Genomic DNA, 22967 nt, shown 5'->3' with positions numbered 1-22967 from the left:
TTTCAGGATCTCATTAAAGCAGCTTTGTAGTTACAGTATTTTCTATAATAACTTTTTTTTGTCCCTCCCTGAAAAGCTCCAATTCTTTGATGCCTACAACTAAGTATCTTTTTTTCTGTGTAAGACTTTCACATTAAATTATTTTAGTCAGCTTAGCTGTGTACTGTTAAGAGGAAATGCATTATTTTTTCTGAAGATGTATTTCTCATTTTTGATTGATAACTTGTCAGAATATTAAATTCTAAGTTCAGAATTATTTTCCCTCATACTTTATTTTGTTGTCATTTTTTTTTATTTTCCTAACTTTTTGAGACTTTTCACAACTACAGAAAAGATGCAAGAATAGCACAATGAATATTCATTTGCCCATCATATAGATTCAGGATTTACCAGTTGTTAACATTTTGCCACATTTGCTTTTACTTTCTCTCTCTATATATACACTCACATTTTTTCCTCTGAACCATCTGAACATTAGTTGTAGACATCATGACACTTTATCCCTAAAATACTTAGATATGTCATCTAAGAATAAGGGTATTTTCCCTTATAACCACAATACAATCACCACAATCAGAAAATTTAAGATTAATACAACACTAATATGCAATATGTGTATAGTCACATTTCCCCAATCGCCCCAGTAGTATCCACTTTGTAGGTTTTTTTTCCAGTGCAGAGTTTATTTTTTTTTATTTTTTATGTTTTTTAAATTTAACAGTTTAATTGAACAAAAGTACAATTAAAGAATTGGGCAGCCCTTGGACCCAAATAGGTTCAGAGAACTCCATTCCCCAACATGGGTAGGCACTATTTCTGGACAGAAAATGGAAGTGAGGTACAGAGACAGCTTGAGTGTTTCCAAGCTAGTGTCTGCCTAGTGTTTGCACAAAAATGAGATTTATTAAGGTGAGAAAGATAGGATTATAGGGCAAGAGCAAGATATGGGTTTACAGAGCATGATACATAAGCCACAGATGATGACAACCCATTGTCGCAGCAGGAAAAGAGCAAGGAAGGGCGCAAAAAAAAGAGTCAATGCAGAGTTTAATCATTATGCTTAGTTGCCATCTTTCTTCAGCCTCTTTTTAGTCTAGAATAGCTTTTTTTCTGGGTTTTTGTTTTTTTTTTTAAATGAAGAGTCTAAGCCAGTTGTTTTACAGAATGACTCTGTTTGGTTTATTCTCATTGTTTCCTCACAAGATAGCATACTAATTAATAAATAGAATTATAATGCTCAGTTACTCTTGGAACAACTTCTGTCTCCTAGCCAACAATCCACATAAGCTCCTGGTTCGCTGATACCCCTTATATAGCAGGCATTGTGCTATGGATTAGGATGCTGCAATGGAGAAGACTTGATCCCTGTACTTAAGAGAGTGATAGTCTGTGGCAGTGTGTGCAATAGTTAAGATTTGGTCTCTGGAGTTGCTTGGATTGGGCTTTGCCTCATATTTTATTTGCTGTATTGGACTGTAAAATGGAGATAATAGTATTTATCTTGAAAGGTTGTTAGAAAGAGTTAGATTATGAATGAAAACCATCATAAATTTTCAGTAATATTCTTTTATTATTTTAATGTAGTGTCTGTATGATCAATCCATGTGATAAATACTGTAGTGAACAGTGGGATATCAAAGTATAGAGGAGGGAATTAATAAGGAAGTTGCAGGTTTAATTAACGTACTGTGCTTAAATATAGTAACTATACTGAATACTATGGTAATAGGTAGAAGAGACTTGTAGAATAATTCATTTCAGTTCTACAAACATCTGTTAAGCACCTTTGTGCTATGCATGTGCCAGATGATCCAGATCATAGAGGAATAAAGCACAGGGCTGCCTCAAGGAGCATAAGGTTGGAAAAGGTAAGTTTAGGCCAGATAAAATAAGTACCTTACAAAGCTAAATTTTATAAAAATTGTTCAATGTAACAGAATAAAACAATAAATAAGTAGATTTTTAGAGGCCCAGCCAAAAGCCTAGGTGATAAAACTATGGTCTGTTACCAATGGAAAGTATGATTTAGAAATTTTGGGGATTAGATTGAGGGGTGGAATTGGGAGATAAAGGAAATTGCCCCTGATTTCTCAGGTTAAAGTTAGAGATGACAACCATGGAACCATCTCTCATGCCTCCATAAGAGAGAAATTACTCAGCTGAATGGACTTTTGGTATAGTAATTATTATAGTTTTTGGTGGCATATCTTGGCATTAGTGGTTGGGTATGTGTTAGTTTAGGTTCAGATTTGTCTCCTTGAGAATTTTTCACTTTGTACCCCTTGCAGTTTTCTTGAGCCATCCTCAAATGTCATTTGTTGATAAGATCTCTTTATGATCTGGCTCTCTACTCTAGACACTGTAAACTACTAACTGGTCAAATATTTTCATGTCTTCTTATCCGTTACCTCTCCCCTCTGGTTTTTCTGCCTAGTCCATGACCACATATTCCCAAATTGTCCTGAAATTTTGCTTATGGGTGGGTATTCCATTGCAGTCACCAGTAATTGTAATTACTGGTGCTTGTGTCAAAGTCCTACCTAGAAGTTTTCTTAATTCCAAATCAGTAAAATATTTTTTAAATGTGTTCATTTTATAGAGCTGTTGTATTGCTTCTGAATTCTTTAAAATAGAAGAGATGACTATGGATAAAATACAGCTCTCAAAATAACTAATACTTCAGAACAAGCAAATATCCTCCCTCCCTGCTTTTTTTTTTAATAAGTAATATATGGTTTCCTACCAATTCTGGGAAATTTGATAGAATGATTCAGGAGGGACAAGTATATGCAGCCTACCTATCTTTTTCCATTCTAGTTTTACCTAGTTTTTCTCTTAAATAAACAACACATTTTTCTCTAAAAGTAAAAGCATGCTTATTAGAAAAGATTTAGAAAATTCAGAACATTATAGTAAACAGATTTTTTGTTGTTTTTTATAGTTGAAATTACCCTCCCTATATAATTTTATTTCCTACTTTGACTTTTTAAAATTTAACATTGCCATAAGCATTTTTACATGTTATAAATCATCTATAAATAATTTGGGGCTGCATATTATTCTGATTTACATACTGTGATTTGATTATGGGATATGTAACAAAAAGTTGAACACTTAGTTTTCCATTTTTCCTACTGTAATTGATGCTGCCATGAATATCTTTGTGGGAGAGCTCTTTCTGAATGTTTGATTATTTCTATAGGATAGGATGTTATTAAATATTTTAAAAATTATTAATGTGTGTCCTTTATATTTTTTAGCATGTCTTAGTATTTTTGTATGACTTTTTATGAATGCCTAGCCTGGCTAAGATAGTAACCTTTTGTTATTTCTTGCATAATCTTCCTCAATTTGTTTGCCTTTTAAATTCAGCTAATGTTGTATATGTTTTTCTCAAACTGGTATGACTAAAACTGAGTTAATCTTTTATGCTTTCTCCGTTCCTCACTGTCTAGTCAACCATGCCAGAAACTGAAATCTTATTTCTTCATTGCTGATCGTCCCTTCCCCTCTGCTACATCTGGTCAACCACTGAGTCCTACTGATTCTACCTCCTAAATGTTTTCCATATCCATTTGCTTTACTCCATTCCTACTTGCCAGCATCTTATTCAGGTTACTGTTACTTCTAACCTCCGTTTCTGCAACAACCTGCCTTCTGTTTTTTCTGATTCCCTTCCCACCTTTTTGCCACATGACAGTGAAAGTTGTTATTCTAGAAAGGCAGTCCTGTGATGGGATTTACTCTTTGGCTTAAGACATTTCAGTGTTTTCCTGCTGCCTTAGGTTAAAGGCCTTCATGTGACTTAAAAGACCTTTTTCGAGTTAGCTCTCCAACTTCACCTCTCCTAACCTCTCAATCTCAACTATTGCTGCTTTCCTCCTTAGTTATCAGATACTGAAGTAAGCTATAATGTCTCCTGTTTTCTGGCCTTCACATATCATGTTCTCTTTACCTCAAATACTCTTGGTCATAATATGCTCCCCTCACCTCCCACCCTATCCCATACACACCTGACGATCCTGACATCTTTCCCACTGGACTTTGAGGTGTTAGCCTAGATGATACTGCCTTTCTCCTGGGAAGCCTTCTCTGACATTCCTCTTGACTAAGTGTGCTTCACTTAAACACAGAGCCACTTTTAACACATTATTTTCTACTGTTGTTTTTGTTCTGTGTGTATATTACATGTTTTTAATATAATTACCACCTTTTTATCAGCATTTCCCAAGCTTTTTTCCACAGAACTCAAGTGTCCATGAGATATTATCTGTTGTGTAAAGGGATTCCACGTTCAAGATTGAAGAACAGTGCACACTGTATTTTCTTGGAGATTTGTAATACAAATTAGCATGTTAAAGGCCCTGAGAAGTTCTACCAAGCCTTCTACTTGGTGCTGGGTATATGTGGCAGTAAACAAAACACGTTTGGAGCTTACCAAATTCTACGGCCATTTTTTGATCTTATCTTACTATCCTTGCTTCATTTGGTACTTCCTGGTCATCACCACTTCCTTCCTAAAGCTACTCTTTTATCATCTGTGACACTGTGTTCTCTTGATTTTCCTGATATTTTTCTCATTGTTCTTTCTTTATCTTCCTCATGGGTTCCTTTTCTTCTGCCTACCACTAAAATGTTGGCATTCTTTGGAGTTCTGTCTTAGCCCACTGCTTTTTTACACTTTATCCTCTCCTGAAAATTTCATCCACTCTGGTACTTTCAAACACCATATTTGCTGCTGACTAATTGTTTTAATCAGGGCTCACAGACAATGGAAATGTTATAAGTGAAGAGGACAATCTCATAGATAGGACCTGAAGTAAATCTGAGCCTTGTGGGAGAAAAAGTATTGGGAAGTCACCACCTTCTGCTACTAGACAATCAAGCTAAAAATCTGGAAGTCATTCTTGATTCTCCCTCCCACTATTTATCAAGTTCTGCCATCTTCAAATTCTGAATACTTATGTCCATTCTCTCTCCTCCAGAGTCCGTACCACTCCACTATTTCATGTCCTCCTCCTCTCGTTTGAGCTGATTCAAATAGCCTCCTTTTGCATGCACTTTGCTCCTCAGTTCTATCCTTTAGGAAATCACCAGTGATGTATTGAAAATCGGTCTGTTGCTTGAAACCCTTCAGTGGTTTCCTATGTCTCCAGAGAAAAGATGAAAATTTCCTTAACAAAGTATAGAGGCTACCTCTTCTGCCTCCTTCTCCTTATTTTCCAGCAGTTTTAAATGGTTATGGCCCTTGTCTGCTTCCTTCTGGTTTTCTCCAAAGTGACTATCAACACCACTTTCTTTTCTTTCAGTACTCTTCTCCTGCTTCCTAATCTGTGCATCTCTCTTATTGCATGTACCCATAAGCAGGTGGTTATAATGAGGTTTCTTCCTCTCTAGACTGTGAACTCCTTCCCATCAGGAAGTCCATCTTAATTGTTTTTGTAATCCTGGAACCTTTGGTACATAGTGGGTACTCTATAGGTGTTGAATGAATGAGATCTTATACAAATTCATTTCCAGCAATGGTCCTTCAATCTCAAGATCTACCCCAGGGGTTTTCAAGTACCTGAATTCTGTAGGTTGGGAGAGACATCTATTATTTTAAATGATGACGTATTGCGACAATATTAACAATGATGCAGCATTGTTTTCAGCATATAGAGAAATCCAAACACTTAATATTTCTGCATAAGGCTGTTGAATATTCTTTAAAGCTTAGGTATGACATTGTAATTTGTATTTGTTTGCATGCAAATCCTGATCTTAAATGTTTAAGTTGATTGATGAGACCAAATAGCAGTTTAGACATTTGTCTAGAAAATCTGTTTTCCATTAACAAACTTTTTTAGTGGAGACTAAATTAATATTATAGGTTATTTGTTTTTCCATCAATTTCATATTGCCCTTTAAGATATGAAACTTAACAACTGAAGCAATTCTTATGACATGTCTAGCAGCAGTATAAACATGAACTTAATTTTGCACTTTCTTCTCTTGTGTACGTGAAATCCCAAACCACTTACATACTACTTTGGGGACTGTTCTGCTTGTGAGCCATGTTGATTATCTGTAATTTTTGCTGCTTGCTTCATTTATATATTGAGTTAGTGCAGTAGCCTCCTAACTGCTGCACCTTTGCCAGAAAAATCTTTCTTGAAACTTTCATGTAATCATGTGAGTTTTACTTAAAATCCTTTAGTGGCTCCCATTGCCTTCAGAACATAGATTCCTTAGCTAGTCGTTGAGTAGCTCATCTTTCAATGCGCCCCAACGTGCTGCCCGTGCTCCAGTTGTACTGAACTACATGTATGAGTCCCATAATGCCTCATGCTCTCAGCCTCTGAGCCTTTGTGCAGGCTGAGCTGTCCTTCCCACCCTCTACCCCCACCTATCTAACTCTGCTGTATCCTTTCAACCTTCCTCTTGGGTGTCCGATATTCCCAGCACCGCCCCTCCCACCCCCCACACACGGTATGTTCCCATTGCACACTGTGCTTACAGAAATGAGTTTAGTTGTTTTCTTGTCTGTCCCTGTCACCTTGAGAACAGGGACAGTCTGTGCAGATGTTTGACATGGTGCCCAGTACATATATGTTCTTAATAAATATTTATTGACTGTTGCTATTGTTATTAATTCTAGAATGTACTCTTAACTTTTTAAAAAATCTGTTTTATAGCCTCAAGGAATAGGTTCTCCTAGTGTTTATCATGCGGTTATCGTCATCTTTTTGGAGTTTTTTGCTTGGGGATTGTTGACAGCACCCACCTTGGTGGTAAGTAATCTTTTAACTTATTTATCACTGACTCTAAGATCTCTTTTTCTTTAGTTTTGAAGGAAAAAATGGTCCCTTTTCCTTTCCATGGTTAATTCTCCCACCAAAATTTTCAGCCCTTCAGTACTCCTGTATTTTATTGCTTGAGTTGTCTTTTCCAGCCTTCTCTTTTACTTTTTTGGAGGGCTGGAGGGTGTGTAATTGGACATATTCAGGCACAGGCTCATCACCACTCTGTTTGGATAGGGTGGAAGGAATTCTACTGACAGGTTTAGGACAGATGATCTTTGTGACCTGCATGACTCAGCATAATTATCTTGAGATTCATTTATGCAGTTGCATTTTCTAAATACAAAGTTCTTTTCATTTTGGCTGAGGATTGAGAGGTAACCATCTAGAAGAGTTATTCTTTCATAGGCCTAAGCTGATTTTACCCAAATTTCCCCAGATTTAGAATGTCAGAAAAGACCTTCCCGCCAGACTGCTCAACTCAGGTGATAGTTGGTTTTCTCCTGTTGTTACAGATAAAGGGAATGGAATGAGGGAAGGAGTATCTATGGTAAAAATCTTACTATCTTGAAAGGAATAATTAGGACAAATGTATAGCTTACCAAATCCTAGAAGGATAGAATTTTAAAATGATATACTATCTTACATTTTCATGAGATTGTTCATTGTTATACAAAAAAGCTTTTTACAAAAAGGCTATTTATAGAAAAATTGGATGATCACATAAGTAGGGTGAACTAGTTTAAGAACATTTACAATCCATATTTCTTGGCATACTTATTTACAGCTGCATAGTCATAACTATGTATACATAAAATATTGATGTTTAACAATTATTTTGAATATACAGGGGATAAGCATAAGCACTGCTATAACAAAATTCAGAAGAAAAGAAAATCTTAAGATAAATGCAATTCTTTTTATAATAAAGCATGCATTGCCAGTTAGGAATAGCTCCCTGAATAACTGACATATATTACAATTGTAAGAATGCCAATTTGAATGTTTCTGTTGAAATCCTTTTCTTTTTAAGTATAACTCATTTATCTATAATGGATTATCAGTTTTACATAAATGGATTTTCAAAATAATTGAAATGTGGACTTTTAAAATAGCAGATTTTTTTAGCTTACTAATTTCTGATGAAAATCTTTAAAAAATTAATTTATATATTTCCTGTCTTTATAATCCAAGTACAGTGATTTGGAACTTCCTCCAATGATGCAAGTTCATTATGATATTCGTAACTTCATTATATTGTAATAATCTGTTGTCAAGGACTACTGAGGTGCTGTAATGACTTGTGGTCTCATGACTTTATATTAGCTTTCTTAATGCTCCAATGTGCTTGTGTAGGATCTATTACCAGTTTAACACATAAATCTGTCTGGTGGATCGTCACTCCAGTGATTTAAAGCACTTGAGCTCTGTAATAGTAAACAGTCTATATGTTTTTATATTATCATGGGCCCAGGCACAGTCCTAAGCACTCTAAATACATTATCATTTAATCCTCATAACCACCTTGTGAGATATTAGCCTCATAATTCAGATGAGGAAATTGAGACTTAGAAAAGTTAAGAAACTTGATTGGTACTGTGACAGTAAACTGTAGTATTGATATTTGAACCTAGGCTTGCTTGATTCTGGTGCTCAGTCTTTTGGGGAATGCTAGTAGTGAGTGGCTCACACCCATGTTTTAGATAGTTGAGGTTGTTGGGTAGCCCAACCACTAGCTAAGTAGGGGATTAAAATGTGGGTAAGCTGTTAGGAAGCTGTCAGAAAAGCTTTTCATGATGTTTCCATAATTTGTCATCATAATTTAAAGTGTATATAGCTATTTTAAAAATTTGCTCCTGGTTTACATTTTTTTAAGATATGTCAACTTTTTGTGCAACTTTGGTGCAGTTTTTTTTTTCCCCCTACTTGAACAAAGGGAGACTATCTTCTTTAAGAACAAAGAAGGAATCTCCTTATTTAGGCAGAAAGTCTTTATTCATTTTTTGTAGACATAGAAAACAGACTTTGTACTTAGTGTATCCTTAATTATTTTTAATTAAAAAATGGACAGTATTTTTAATTTTTCTTTTTTTCACTTTTAATATACAGGCGTTCCTTGACTTATGATGGGGTTAAGTCCAGAACCCATCGTAAGTTGAAAGTATGTTTAAATTGAAAATGCATTAATACACTCAACTACCAAACATCATATCTTAGCCTAGTCTGCCTTAAGTGTGCTCAGAAGGCTTACATTGGCCTACCATTGGGCAGAATCATCCGACAACACAGCACACTGTAGAATATCAGTTGTTTACCTTCGTGGTCCCGTGGATGACTGGGAGCTGCTACTCGCTGCGTAGCATAACAAGAAAGTATTGTGTTTACTGTAGAGTGTCTTTTTTTCCGAGTGCCCATCAATACATGAGCAGATTAATAAAATGTGGTATATGTATATCATGGAGTACTACTCAGACACAAAAAACAATGGTGAACTAATACCTCTTATATTATCCTGGATGGAGCTGGAACCCATTCTTCAAAGTGAAGTATCACAAGAGTGGAAAAACAAGCACCATGTGTACTCACCATTAAACTGTCACTAACTGATCAACACTTATGTGCACTTATGGAAGTAACATTCATTGGGTGTCAGGTGGAAGGGGAGAGGAGGGTGTGGGTAAATTCACACCTAACGGGTGTGGTGCACACTTTCTGTAGCTTGTAGCTCTGACTCAGGTGGTGCAAAAGCAATATATATAACCAAAGTGTTTGTACCCCCATAATATTCTGAAATTTAAAAAAGAGTATTGTACATATCAGTAGCCCAGGAAAAGATCAAAATTCAAAATCTGAAGTATGGTGTGAATAGCTTTCACACCACTGTAAAGTCAAAAATTGTAAGTCAAATCATAGTAAGTCGGGGACCATCTGTACTGAATTCTGGTTAGGAAAATGAAAGGTGCTAATTTGTGGGTACTTAATAAAGTTTTTGGAGGTTTTTATTTTTGTTTTGGCCAGCATGACTACATATCTTAGAATAACTGCTATGATATCTTTCCCAGTTATGTTTATTGCAAGACTTTGTTTTTCTGTGATTGTTATAACAGTTACTTTTAATTCCATGTTTGATCTTTATACATGAATTTTAAAATGGCAAAATGATGTTATTGTTACTAGGGAGAATTGTCTGTAATATTACTCATAATCAATAAAAAGGTAAAGAATTATATTTTTTAAATCAAGCACCTTCTCAGAAAAAAGTTTAAATATTAATGATTTTTTTTTTTTTTTTTGAGACAGTCTCGCTCTGTTGCCCGGGCTAGAGTGAGTGCCGTGGCGTCAGCCTAGCTCACAGCAACCTCAAACTCCTGGGCTTAAGCGATCCTACTGCCTCAGCAGTAGCTGGGACTACAGGCATGCGCCACCATGCCCAGCTAATTTTTTTTTTCTATATATATTTTTAGTTGTCCAGATAATTTCTTTCTATTTTTAGTAGAGACGGGGTCTCCCTCAGGCTGGTCTTGAACTCCTGACCTCCTGACCTCGAGCGATCCACCCGCCTCGGCCTCCCAGAGTGCTAGGATTACAGGCGTGAGCCACTGCGCTCGGCCGATTAATGATTTTTTAAAAGAGACAGAGTCTTGCTGTGTTGTCCAGGCTAGTCTCCAACTCCTGGCCTCAAGCAATCCTCCTGCCTCAGGCTTTGGAGTAGCTAGAACTACAGGCATGCAGCACTGCACCCAGCTAAATATTAATGAATTTTAAGCTCAGAACTTTATTTCTTTATTTTCTCTATGTATACTCTTTTTTTCCCCCCTTTTTTGGAGACAGAGTCTCACTGTGTTGCCCCTCCTAGGGTGCAGTGGCATCTTCATAGCTCACTGCAACCTCCAGCTCCTGGCTCAAGCAATCCTCCTGCCTCAGCCTCCTGAGTAGCTGGAACTACAGGCATGCACCACCACTCCTGGCTAATTTTTTCTATTTTTGGTAGAGATGGAGTCTCACTCTTGCTCAGGCTGATCTCAAACTCCTGACCTCAAGTGATCCTCCTGCCTCTGCCTCCCAGAGTGCTAGGATTACAGGCATGAGCCACCACACCTGGCCCTGTGTACATGTTTTTAAATGCAGTTTTTGTGTTCTACATTTTTCTTTTAATTTGTATTATGGGGAGAACTGTGAGGGTGGGAGAACAAGGATTGGGTTGTAGAGATTAGATTGCATCTATTTGCTGAGATTTGTTATGCTTTAGGTACTTTCAGGTACTTTGGACTTTGGGCATTGGAACAGCAAGAATCTTTCAAGCATCACTAAGGAAAATTGTGCGTGTGAGCACATGTGTAAATCTGTATATATACGTGCCTTTCTCTGTATATAATATATATTGCTTTTGTATGATTAGAGACAGTATATGCCTGTTGTAAAATATTAAGCAATATATGTTAAGTGGAACATGAAGATTCTCCCATAATCCTACCCACCCTTCAAGGTAAGATAAGAGTTTCTGACTTCAGGCTAGCTTTTACCTTTGTGAGGACAGGTTAGCCAACTAGAGATGAACGTTTTTAAGCAATTAGAATGTGTTATCTATTAATTCAATGATTTTTAATCAGAAGTGAATATCAATGAGGGCTGGGAGTTTTTCAAAATACCTGGGCCTTAGAGCATGTCTTGCTAAAATCGGAATCTCAAGGGTGAGGCCTAGGTATATATATTTTTTAGAATTGATTCTGTTATATATTTAGTATACATCACGAAGAACAAGATGGTAATTCAATATGGGGTTTTTAAGGTTTTGCTCATTTTGAGGCTTTTGCCTGCAAATTTTGTTTCTTGTTGTTGCTTTTGTTGTCAGTCTTCTTTGTCTTAGACCCACACTCTTTACCCCTCCCTCAGTGTTGGAGTGTGTGGAGAGGCGGATTTCAGGCTAAAAGAAGGCACCAAGTGATAGAGCTTTGCTCTCAAAGTTTGTTAACCTTTAAACATTTCATTTCTGTCTTATGTGTTTTGAAACTGATTATAAATGGTGCCTTAAGAGTTATAGCTTTTAACATTCATTTAAAAAGGGAAAATAAGGATAAAGATATAATTCAACTTATTTATATTTTAAGTCAATATCTCTCTCTTCCCATACATACCTCTCAAAAATTGTATTATACTTTGTTTAAGCATTTCAAATTTCAAAGGTATTGTTTAAATTAATTCATTTAATAATCAATTTTAGACATCAATTATAATGAATGGTTTTAGATTTATGATAGCCTTCATTTCTTAATTTTTAAGACAAATGTGATATTTTTAAGAATTTTTTTTTTAACTTCATACAGTTGCAGTTATCTTTCAATTTTAAGCTCTCATAGAACACGGTCAAAGAGCAAAGGCTTTGTTCTATGTGGAAGACCTTCCCAGGGGAAGATAGTGAAGCCTTCACCAACAAGGAGATTTAAGTTAACTACAAAGAAGAACTGACAAATATTTTCTTAAGGACTGAAGTCTAACACTTTTGAGAGGTTATGAATATATGGTTGATCAGAGTAGATGTTAAACCAGTGATCATCCATTGCTTAAATAACAAGCTAAAGACAATTAATGACAGTAGGTATAAGGATCTATAATCCTAAGGAATGGCTTTACTCTTTGACAGCCCTATCGTTCAGAAAATATCAGGCCAGTGTTTGATGGTTAAAGCTGATAGGTACGCAGTCCATGTTATGGAATACTCAATCCTCTAGCATCTCTTCTACCTAAATGGTTTTGTATCTTTGCTACAGAAACAGTCCCCAAAGCATTTAAAGTTCTTAAACTTTTTAAGGTCCATTAAAATTTCTTAGAAAATGTTACATTCTTTCTTATTTAATTCTAAAGATCAGTGCTGAAGGATGCAGACAGATGAAAAAATCTTTATAACATTTGAATTACTTGTTATGTTTGTCTCTTTTTTAAAATTTTGTTAGAAGTTATATGGCCCTAAAGGAGAATTGATTGCTTTAGAGAGGAAAGTTTGGTGGCAGGGGAACAATTTGGAAGGTTTGGGGGTTGGCTAGATAAGATAAGGGAACAATCAAAATGGACAGGATGTCATATATAAAAATATGAATGTTGGAAAGCATAGGAATATTTCTAAAACATTGATTGGAATGGAAGATAATTGGCAAAGTGAATCATTATTGATAAGCTCTAGCATATTATAAAGCTTCATGCATTATGTTCTTCATTCTTTTTAACACCAAACCTGTTCTTTTATACCTAGAAAGATTTGGCTTGCCTTAGTCCCTTTGTGATTATTGAAAGACAAGTAGATTTGATTGTAAAAGGTTTTGGGATACCAGTTTAAGGAGTTTAAATCTTTTCCTTTAGTACAAGGACTGGGAAAGTATGGCCAAAGGACCAAATCCTTCTCACATATTCTTTTTGTAAATAAAATTTCACTGGAACACAGCCATACCCCTTCATTTACATGTCGTCTATGACTGCTTTTGTTCTATAAGGGCAAAGTTAAATATTTGAGATAGAAACTGTATGGCCTGCTAAGGTGGAAAAAGCTGAAAATACTTACTGTCTGACCCTCTACAGAAAAAATTTGCAGACCCCTTCTCTAGATTTGTTGTTCTTTATTATAAATAATAACAGGTTTTCTCAGCCTCAACACTATTGACATTTTGGGCCAGATCATTATTTGTTGTGGGTGGCTGACCTATAATAGTATGTTGCAGGATGTTTAGTGGCATTCTTGACCTCTGCGTACTAGATGTCAGCAGTATCTTCCCTTCTCTCCCTCTGCAAGTTGTGATAATCAAAAATATCTCTAGCCATTGCCATATATTCCCTGATGCGGGGGGAGCAAATTGCTGTCATTTGAGAACCACTGATGCAGACAAAATATATGAATATCATAAATGTGATTTTTCACATGTTAATGATTTTGTTTGCTAACATTTCATGTCTAATTTTCTTTGTTTTTACATACAGTAAGTAAATTTTTGTTAAATTTCTAGTTATTGACAGAAGAGTAACTGAAGAAAAGGGGGCCATTCTAATCCTTCTAAAGGTGGTTCTTACAAGATGTCACAAAGTACAGTTACCGTAGTGTTTCTTCCTATAGAGAAGACTTCCCAGTCTTTCCTCTTGTTCCCTACATTGACATTGTCTTGTTTTTACTAAGACAGCATTGTAAAATGGAAGAAGCACTGGCTTCTAAATCAAGCAAGAACTCAATTGTCTCATCTGTAAAGTGGCAGTATTACCTAATTCATAATGCTGGAGTATATAAAAAGCTCCTGACACATGGGCTGTAAAGTAGCTGCTATTTTTTATTTTTCTAGTTGCCATTGCCTCCAACTGCCATTTCACTCAGTGGGTTCCCACTGGTTCGCTTGTTGCCCACTGAACAAATTGATGCCATGTGATTTGAGAACAGGCCATGGAAATGATAGAATAACTTGTTACACATTTTCATAGATTGGGATTTTTTTTCTTATTTTTCTAGATCCACTTTATGGCAACTGAAAATTCTCTGTTAATTCTCCCAACCTCCCATTGTAGATGCTATACCCATCTGAAAGAGAGTTATATGTGGGAAGAAGCATAGCATAGTGATTAAAAGCATAGGCTTTCAAGCCTGACCTCCTGGGTTCAGATTCAGCTTTGCCACTTACTGACTGTGTGTTCTTGGACAAGACATTTCACCTCTGTGTATCAATTTTGTAATACAATTGTTATAAGGAATTAAATAAGATAATATATGTAAAGTGCCCAATTTATTGCCCCATAACATAATAAATGCCATACAAATCTTTGCTTATTAATATTTACTCATATGCATGTATACTGTAATACAAGTCTGAAAATTTAAATGAAATAAAATTAGATTGTATTATAAAGGGATGTTTGAAAATGTCAATGTAGAAATTTTACTAAGACTAAAATGTAGCATGTGATTTCTATTTTGGTTTTTATTCTTTAGGTATTACACGAAACCTTCCCTAAACATACATTTCTGATGAATGGCCTAATTCAAGGAGTAAAGGTAGGTTCAGTCATATAAACACACAAATACACATGCATACACACATAAAATACTTATGTATATATAATTCCACCAACATACTAAGTTAGCTAATTGACTAATCCAGTAAATGGTAATTTTTATAATTAGATTGAGTATATTTTGAGGATTGCTCTATGCTTTTTAGACTTAACTGGATTTTAAATGTGAGTTGACTCAGGTATAGCCAACTATGTATAATAATAAACTACATCATAACAGATTCCTTCTGTTTTATTTTGGCATTCTTAGTCCAGAGATCTCAGTGCTTTCATAAACTAACAATAAGAATATAGATTGAAGAGGGGAAAACTATATTAAAATAAAATCATAAATATAAAACTATATCAGTATGGTAAAGCGTTGTTATACAGATTCTTTACTCTTGATCTAATTTGACCAACAAATTTTATGAACAGATAATTAACCTATGGATATAAAAATAGATAATTAGCATATAATCTTTCTGGAATTGCTATTGTGGAGTTATTGTGATTGAGAATTCATGAGAGCATTTCACATTTAATACCCAGCCAGACCCCTGCAGATGATTCTAGACTACTGGGGGTATTTTAAAATTATATATAGATTAGAAATAAGTTATTTATCTGATGTTTAGTGATATATTTATTTTAGAAAGAAACTTGTTTAAAATTCTTCTATGGTAGTAAAATGATTTATTTTGGTTCATGAATATATAGTATAAATTTTTTTTTTCCTTTATATTTTTTTAGGGTTTGTTGTCATTCCTCAGTGCCCCACTTATTGGTGCTCTTTCAGATGTTTGGGGCCGAAAATCCTTCTTGCTGCTAACAGTATTTTTCACATGTGCCCCAATTCCTTTAATGAAGATCAGCCCATGGTATGTGCCTATTCATATTATAGCAACTAAATTACCAATTTCTGTTATTGCTTTCTTAATTCCTTTATTTCATTCAATTTTCTTGGCCAGCTTATCTATATAAGTTTTTATTTTATTTTTCTAACACATTTATTCTTTGACACAGATAGGAAGGCCCCTAAAATTAAAGTAGCTAAGTAATAGTTTATAAAGGTTTTAGAACTAGATGCTGCTATTGGAAGCATCTAGACTACTGTCTAATCTGTTTTTGGATTCTACAACCCAAATTTCAAAACAATATTTTAGGGATTGGATAGGATTGCTAACATTTTTTCTTAAGTAGAATGTTAAAAACACACACAGGCCGGGCGCGGTGGCTCACGCCTGTATTCCTAGCACTCTGGGAGGCCGAGGCGGGTGGATCGCTCGAGGTCAGGAGTTCGAGACCAGCCTGAGCAAGAGCGAGACACTGTCTCTACTAAAATAGAAATAAATTATCTGGCCAACTAAAAATAAATTAGAAAAAATTAGCCGGGCATGGTGGCGCATGCCTGTAGTCCCAGCTACTCGGGAGACTGAGGCAGGAGGATCTCTTAAGCTCAGGATTTTGAGGTTGCTGTGAGCTAGGCTGACGCCACGGCACTCACTCTAGCCTGGACAACAACAGAGCAAGACTCTCTCAAAAAAAAAAAAAAACCCCCCCCACACAAAGTTTATCATTATCTGTATTAATTAGGAATAGGCTTTGCTGTATATCACTAAAGCCAGAAAGAAAACATCAAGAGAGTTTATTTCTCTTTCCATATGAAAAAGGAGTCTGGAATTGAGCAGTCCAGAGCTGGTATGGCAGTTCCAGTGGACTAGGCTGTTTCGGTCTTGCTGCTCTGCTCCCCTCAGCCCTCACAAGTAGTCCAGGATGGCTACTTGTGCTTCAGGCAGCAAGGTGGAAAGAGTGGCTAAGAAAAAGCACACCACCTTCTTTTAAGGAAGGTTTACAGAATTCCCATATAATCTCTGCTTGTATCTTTTTGGTCAGATTTCAGGCTTATGCTGCTCCTAGTAGGAAGATGCTAAGCTCAAAGCCACTCTGATTAAAATCAGGATTTTTTTTTTTTCCCACAGGGAAGATAAGAAGGGAAAGCTCACAAAAAGAAATGGATTATCCCAAAGTAATAGAGCCCAATTTGGTTGTAGATTTATTCTCTGAGTAATGTTCTTTCTACTCCACTGAGTATTAATGTGGGTTAACTCTGTTACATCATGCATGGGCTATAATTCCATGGTGTTATCTAGAAAAGCTCAAGGGTATATATGGGGCAGGATCTTCCTCTTGTAGGTTAGATACAACTCTAAAGACTTGATGAAGACTACTCATGGAAATGAAATCTTACCAGAAGAATCTAGGGAATGAACAAAGAATTTGCTGTGGAAAACAGTGTGTTAGAAAAATAAAGTCCTGGTGGAATGATATTTTGAAAGTTCATTAGATTACAAATGATTTTAAAAAACTAAATATCAACATTATAATAGAAACTTCTTATTCCCAGCTAGATATTTTAGAATCATCTATAGCAAAATTATAGTTATAGTTTGCTTTTTAAAATATCTTTTGTTCAGTCTTTATGGTAACTGCCTCTTCTCAATTTTATGAATACTGAACACTGACATACAGGTTTCTTCTGTGTGAAGAAGTCAGTTGTGTTTTTTGGGGTTTTTTTTGTTTTTTTGGAGACAGAGTCTCGCTCTGTTGCCCGGGCTAGAGTGCCACAGCATCAGCCTAGCTCACAGCAACCTCAAACTCCTGGGCTCAAGTGATCCTTATGCCTCAGCCTCCCGAGTAGCTGGGACTACAGGCGTGCGCCACCATGCCCGGCTAATTTTTTCTATATATTTTTAGTTGTCCAGTTAATTTCTTTCTATTTTTAGTAGAGACAGGGGTCTCGCTCTTGCTCAGGCTGGTCTCGAACTCCTGACCTCAAGCTATTCTCCTGCCTCGGCCTCCCAGAGTGCTAGGCTTACAAGGTGTGAGCTACCTCACCCGGCCCAGTTGTTTTGCCAACATTTGAAGAGCTAAAGATAACTATGGAAAACATCTAGTTTCTATGTATAGGCTCAAAATAAATAGGAAAAAACTTGTTCCTCAGTTTTGTTTACTAGATTTTGTTTTTTGTGTAATATGGTGGTAGAAAATAGTAATGGATGAATTATAATAGAATTTAGTTTGTTGCTATTTTTAGTAGAAACAACAACAAAGCCACTTAACAGTTAAACAGTTGGGTGAAAGATTTATCTGAATACATTATCTAATTATTCCTGTATAGTAGCTGAGTTACTATTGAAGGGCCACTTCTTTAGCCCTGTGTTTTCATAATATCTGTGGCTTATGATTTATAGAAGAGTTAATTCTTGAACTATCCTAGTAAGCTATTCTTAATCTAATTAACTTATATTTAATAAAAATGTGCCTGGCACAGTGGCTCATGCCTATAATCCTAGCACTCTGGGAGGCCGAGGTGGGAGGATTGCTGGAGGTTAGGAATTCAAGACCAGCCTGAGCAAGAGTGAGACCCCCGTCTCTACTCAAAATAGAAAAATTAGCTGGGTGTTGTGGCATGCGCTTGTAGTCCCACCTACTCAGGAGACTGAGGTGGGAGGATCACTTGAACCCAAGAGTTTGAGGTTGCTGTGAGTTATGGTGACACCACTGTACTTTAGCCTGGGTGACAGAGTGAGGCCCTGTCTCAAAAATAAATAAATAAAATGAAGGAAAGTTAAAGTAACAGTACATTATTCTAACCATTTCTTGTTGATTATTTTTCATTCCTAGGTGGTACTTTGCTGTCATCTCTGTTTCTGGGGTTTTTGCAGTGACCTTCTCTGTGGTATTTGCATATGTAGCAGATATAACCCAGGAGCATGAAAGAAGCATGGCATATGGATTGGTACGAGTATTTATTCTATACCTTTTATATCTGCTGAAAAATAACTTGTTCTTAAAGTATATTTTATTATAAGGAGTGCAGACCTTTACATACAAGATGTATTTTTTGTACAAAATATATTTTGTAATAAAATCTCCATTAGATTACATTTAAAATTTTTTTCATTTTACATACAAAGGCATGTAAGTTCTGATACTTTCCACTCATGAAGTATTTATGTCACATGTCAGAATTGAAATTACAGTTGGATATTTTACCTCATTAGAGCCCTTTGTAACAGAATCCTAAAATTATGAATTATTTAATATTAATATGACATGAATTAAAAAATTACTACCCCTATTCAATGCTTGATCTAAACTACAACAGGATTACATCTGGCTTGAGGATCAGTTAACCTTTTCTGTAGCTTTGTAGACCATAGAGTCTCTGTCTGATTCTTTTGTTTTTGTATGTGTACATGTGTTTATAACTCTTTAAAAATGTAAGGACCATTCTTAGCTAGATTTAGGCCACAGGCAATAGTTTGCCAACCCCTGAACACTATTTTAGTAAATAAACTAAATAATGGTGGTACAATCTATCATCTGTCAAATCTAGCAATAGAATCGCTACTATAGGCACAATAATACACATATCATTCTTAGCCAGAAGTAGGACAGTGATGAGTTTCAGTAAATATGGGACAAGCACCTTTTAATAAATAAGGACCAAATATTGTCAGGCTGAATCTTAGTTTTACAAGGGACTGAGCTCTGATTCAAAGGACACTATAACAAAGAATCATGGAATTAGGAAGTTTTGGGGTAAGGGGAATACCTATAGGGACAAACTTGTAAAAAAGAACTAATGATTACAGTTTTAAACTTGAAACTTAAATGATATGAGGCTTGTAATAGGAGTTTTTTAAACAGCTTTATTAAGGTATAGTTACATACCATAAAATTGATCCATTTTATGTATATAATTCAGTGAATTTTCATAAATTTATACAGTTGTGTTATCACCATAATCCAAATGGGGGGGGGTCCGACTGAAGTAATTTAATTTGCCCTAGCCAAAGCTTTGAAATTAACAATTTTCAGCCTGGAGACTTTATATATTAAACGCATATTGTGGCAAGTGACCACTTAAATCTTCTAGAAATAATATGGATGCAAATCAAAGAGGGGAAATGATCTTTGTGGTCCTCTTTATAACCAGAAAGAAATGACCACTAGGTGGGGAGAATTAGGAAGGGAAATGGCGTTAAACACCTATCCTCTGACCTTTGCTCACTGCTGTGCAAATGTGGTCTCTGTGAATGCCCTCAGATAACTCACTGACACTCACAGTGAGAACCATTGTCCCTTTCCCTACACAAGTGCCAGAGCTCCAGGTCTCCTGCTGAGACCCAGGTCCCTCTGAGACCACAGCAAAGGCTGCTGTAACAAATTCCACCACAATCCAGTTTTAGAACATTTCTCTCAGCCCAAAGAGTTCCCTTATGCCCATTTGCCATCTATCTCCATTTTACCTCTGACCCCAGGCAGTGAACAGTGTACTTTCTGTCTCTGTGGTTTTGCCTTTTCTAGAAATTTCATATAAATCAGATAATATAAAATGTAGTCTTTTGTGTCTGGCTTCTTTAACTTAGCATAATATTTTCGGATTTATCCATGTTGATACTATATATCAACAATTTGGGCCGGGCGAGATGGCTCACGCCTGTAATCCTAGCACTCTGGGAGGCCGAGGCGGGAGGATCACTCGAGGTCAGGAGTTCGAGACCAGCCTGAGCAAGAGTGAGACCCTGTCTCTACTAAAAAAAATAGAAATGATTTGGACAGCTAAAAAAATATATATATAGAAAAAATTAGCCAGGCATGGTGGTACATGCCTGTAGTCTCAGCTACCTGGGAGGCTGAGGCAGAAGGATCACTTGAGCCCAGGAGTTTGAGGTTGCTGTGAGCTAGGCTGATGCTGCGGCACTCTAGTCCGGGCAACAGAGCGAGACTCTGTCTCAAAAAAAAAAAAAAAAAAAAGCAAAAACAAAAAAACAACAACAATTTGTTTCTTTTTATTTCTGTGTGGTATATTCCATTGTGTGGTATAAACTACAGTTTGTTTATTCATTCACCAGTTGATGGATATTTAGATTGATAGCTAGATGATTGAAATTACTAGAATTTTATGTATTTGTTCAACTAATTGACCTTTGAAGGTTGAATTGCTTATCTTGAGCAATAAACAGCTGCAAATAAGCACTGCTGTGAAGATTAAACTCTCCATCCAAAAGTCAAAAATGGCACAGGAACAGAATAAAGTTCCAACATTAATTCCTAATTAACCTTTACTGGACTTGAACTCCTGGACCCCTGTGATCCTCCCATCTCAGCCTCCTGAGTAGCTGGGACTACACACTGTGCCTGACTGTGAGGGTGGTTTCTATCAAGTATTATCTGCTGTCACATCTGCTAATTTGCAGGCCATTCGTCCAGTAGGCCGGGTATGTCTGAGGTTAAGAGGTTTTCTCTACTTGTGTTCTTTCTACTTTAATCTCCATCTTCACTAGCCTTGAATAGACTTCCTCAGAGTTTGAGAGATGTTCTCAAAGCCTGGTATGTGTGACGTCATTCTTCCTAACCCTGCCACCTAAAAAGATTACCAAGTTCAGTTTGTGCCAGGGCTTAACACTATTATTGATGAGAAGAGAAATCTCAAAGTTTTTAAGCTTTATTTCAGCTAGCCCTAAATACATATCAAGATAAATGTTCATTTAACTTTAATTTTAATATTGGAAAAAAGTCACAATGAAATTGGATTTCCTTAGAGCAGTGGATTTTAGATTCCTTTCACAGGGAGCACTAAGTTTGTGGAGGTGCTCTCAGGATTCGTATGACTGGCAGTCAGGGAGGGAGCATTTAGACAATGCCCAGCCCCCCAACCCTTCCTCATTTAAAACAGTTTTTTTTCCTTTTTTAAAATCTGTTTTACCATTGAATTTGCCAATAGGATTTATTTGAATAAAGGGCTCCAGGGCTTAAAAGAAAGTTTGAAGTCACTGTCCTGAGAGGCTATTACATTTTTTAAAGGCAAGAATTGAATTCTTTTGTTTTCCTGCAAAAGGAGAGAGTGTAAGAAAAGTGGCATAGGTAGGAGGAGGAAAGGGAGAGTGCAACAGAAGGTCTCACATAAGTCAAGATGATGAAAGGAGTTACGTGGTGTTGAAGTAAAAAGGCATCTTGACTGATTTCTTTCTATCCTTCGTTCATTGCAGGTTTCAGCAACATTTGCTGCAAGTTTAGTCACCAGTCCTGCAATTGGAGCTTACCTTGGACGAGTGTATGGGGACAGCTTAGTGGTGGTCTTAGCTACAGCAATAGCTTTGCTAGATATTTGTTTTATCCTTGTGGCTGTGCCAGAGTCATTGCCTGAGAAGATGCGGCCAGCATCGTGGGGAGCTCCCATTTCCTGGGAGCAGGCTGACCCCTTTGCAGTAAGTTTACACTTTTTCCTTTTCTTGTGATTCAGTGCAGCATTAATATTTTATTATGGATGTTTCTTTGGGAAAACATCTTGAAGGATTTTTTTTAACATTTTGAAATACTTTTCAGAATAGTTTGGGGAGAATGAAATAAGCTAAAAAAGGCAACTAGTTATCTTTGTGTGTGCTATCAAAAGGAATATTCTTAAGTGTTTTTGATGTAAAACCTTATATCGGTCTTTTTCTTGTTCTAGTCCTTAAAAAAAGTGGGCCAAGATTCCATAGTGCTGCTAATCTGCATCACGGTGTTTCTCTCGTACCTACCGGAGGCAGGCCAATATTCCAGCTTTTTTTTATACCTCAGACAGGTAAAATCCTATTCTACCAAGGTAGACTTGACTTTCATTGTTTAGTGCCATAATAAAAATATTTAATCTTGAGAGAGCTATGACAGTACAGACCTTTAAAAATGAATACCATTTTATAAACAGTCCATTAGACTTAACTTCCTGTTTGGTGTGGCTGATGTTCCTTATGCATTTCTTATGGGGGTATTTTGTATATTCAGATTATTAGCTCAGACAGAAAGATGGAGTTTTTCCCATCAACATAGATGGTGAGTTTATCTGTTGCTTATAGAGGTGATGGGATGATTTAATCAATTCACCTGCTCCAAACAGTTTCTTTGTGATTTAGAGCATATGTAAGTAGAGCAGCTGGCCAAAATGAGACCAAAATAAAAAAAGGGTGTTTTTCCTCATTTACATTAATCTTACTAGGTAGAGATCAAGCCTTTATCAATACCTGTAAAAAACACAAAATGCTGCAATATTATTTGTAAAATGATTCTGAGTGCTTGATAGCTGTCTCCAATTTAGTATATCCAAATCAAGGG

At 36.2% G+C, this 22967-nt stretch overlaps 1 protein-coding gene across 1 annotated transcript in view; it reads left to right on the top strand.

Annotated features, from left to right (window-relative positions):
• MFSD14A (major facilitator superfamily domain containing 14A) overlaps nt 1-22967 on the top strand; it is a 41548-nt gene that overhangs the window by 4973 nt on the left and 13608 nt on the right. Inside the window, exons 2-7 of the mRNA XM_045547449.1 lie at nt 6678-6773; nt 14743-14805; nt 15558-15685; nt 18492-18606; nt 21866-22084; nt 22327-22440. Coding sequence (XP_045403405.1) covers nt 6678-6773; nt 14743-14805; nt 15558-15685; nt 18492-18606; nt 21866-22084; nt 22327-22440 — 735 coding nt within the window. The remainder of the gene's footprint in view (nt 1-6677; nt 6774-14742; nt 14806-15557; nt 15686-18491; nt 18607-21865; nt 22085-22326; nt 22441-22967) is intronic.

The sequence above is a fragment of the Lemur catta genome, chromosome 3 (assembly GCF_020740605.2).
Source record: "Lemur catta isolate mLemCat1 chromosome 3, mLemCat1.pri, whole genome shotgun sequence".
In the NCBI taxonomy this organism is placed as follows: Eukaryota; Metazoa; Chordata; class Mammalia; order Primates; family Lemuridae; genus Lemur; species Lemur catta.
The sequence above is the reverse complement of the archived record's forward strand: the minus strand, read 5'-3'. Positions and strand labels throughout refer to the sequence as shown.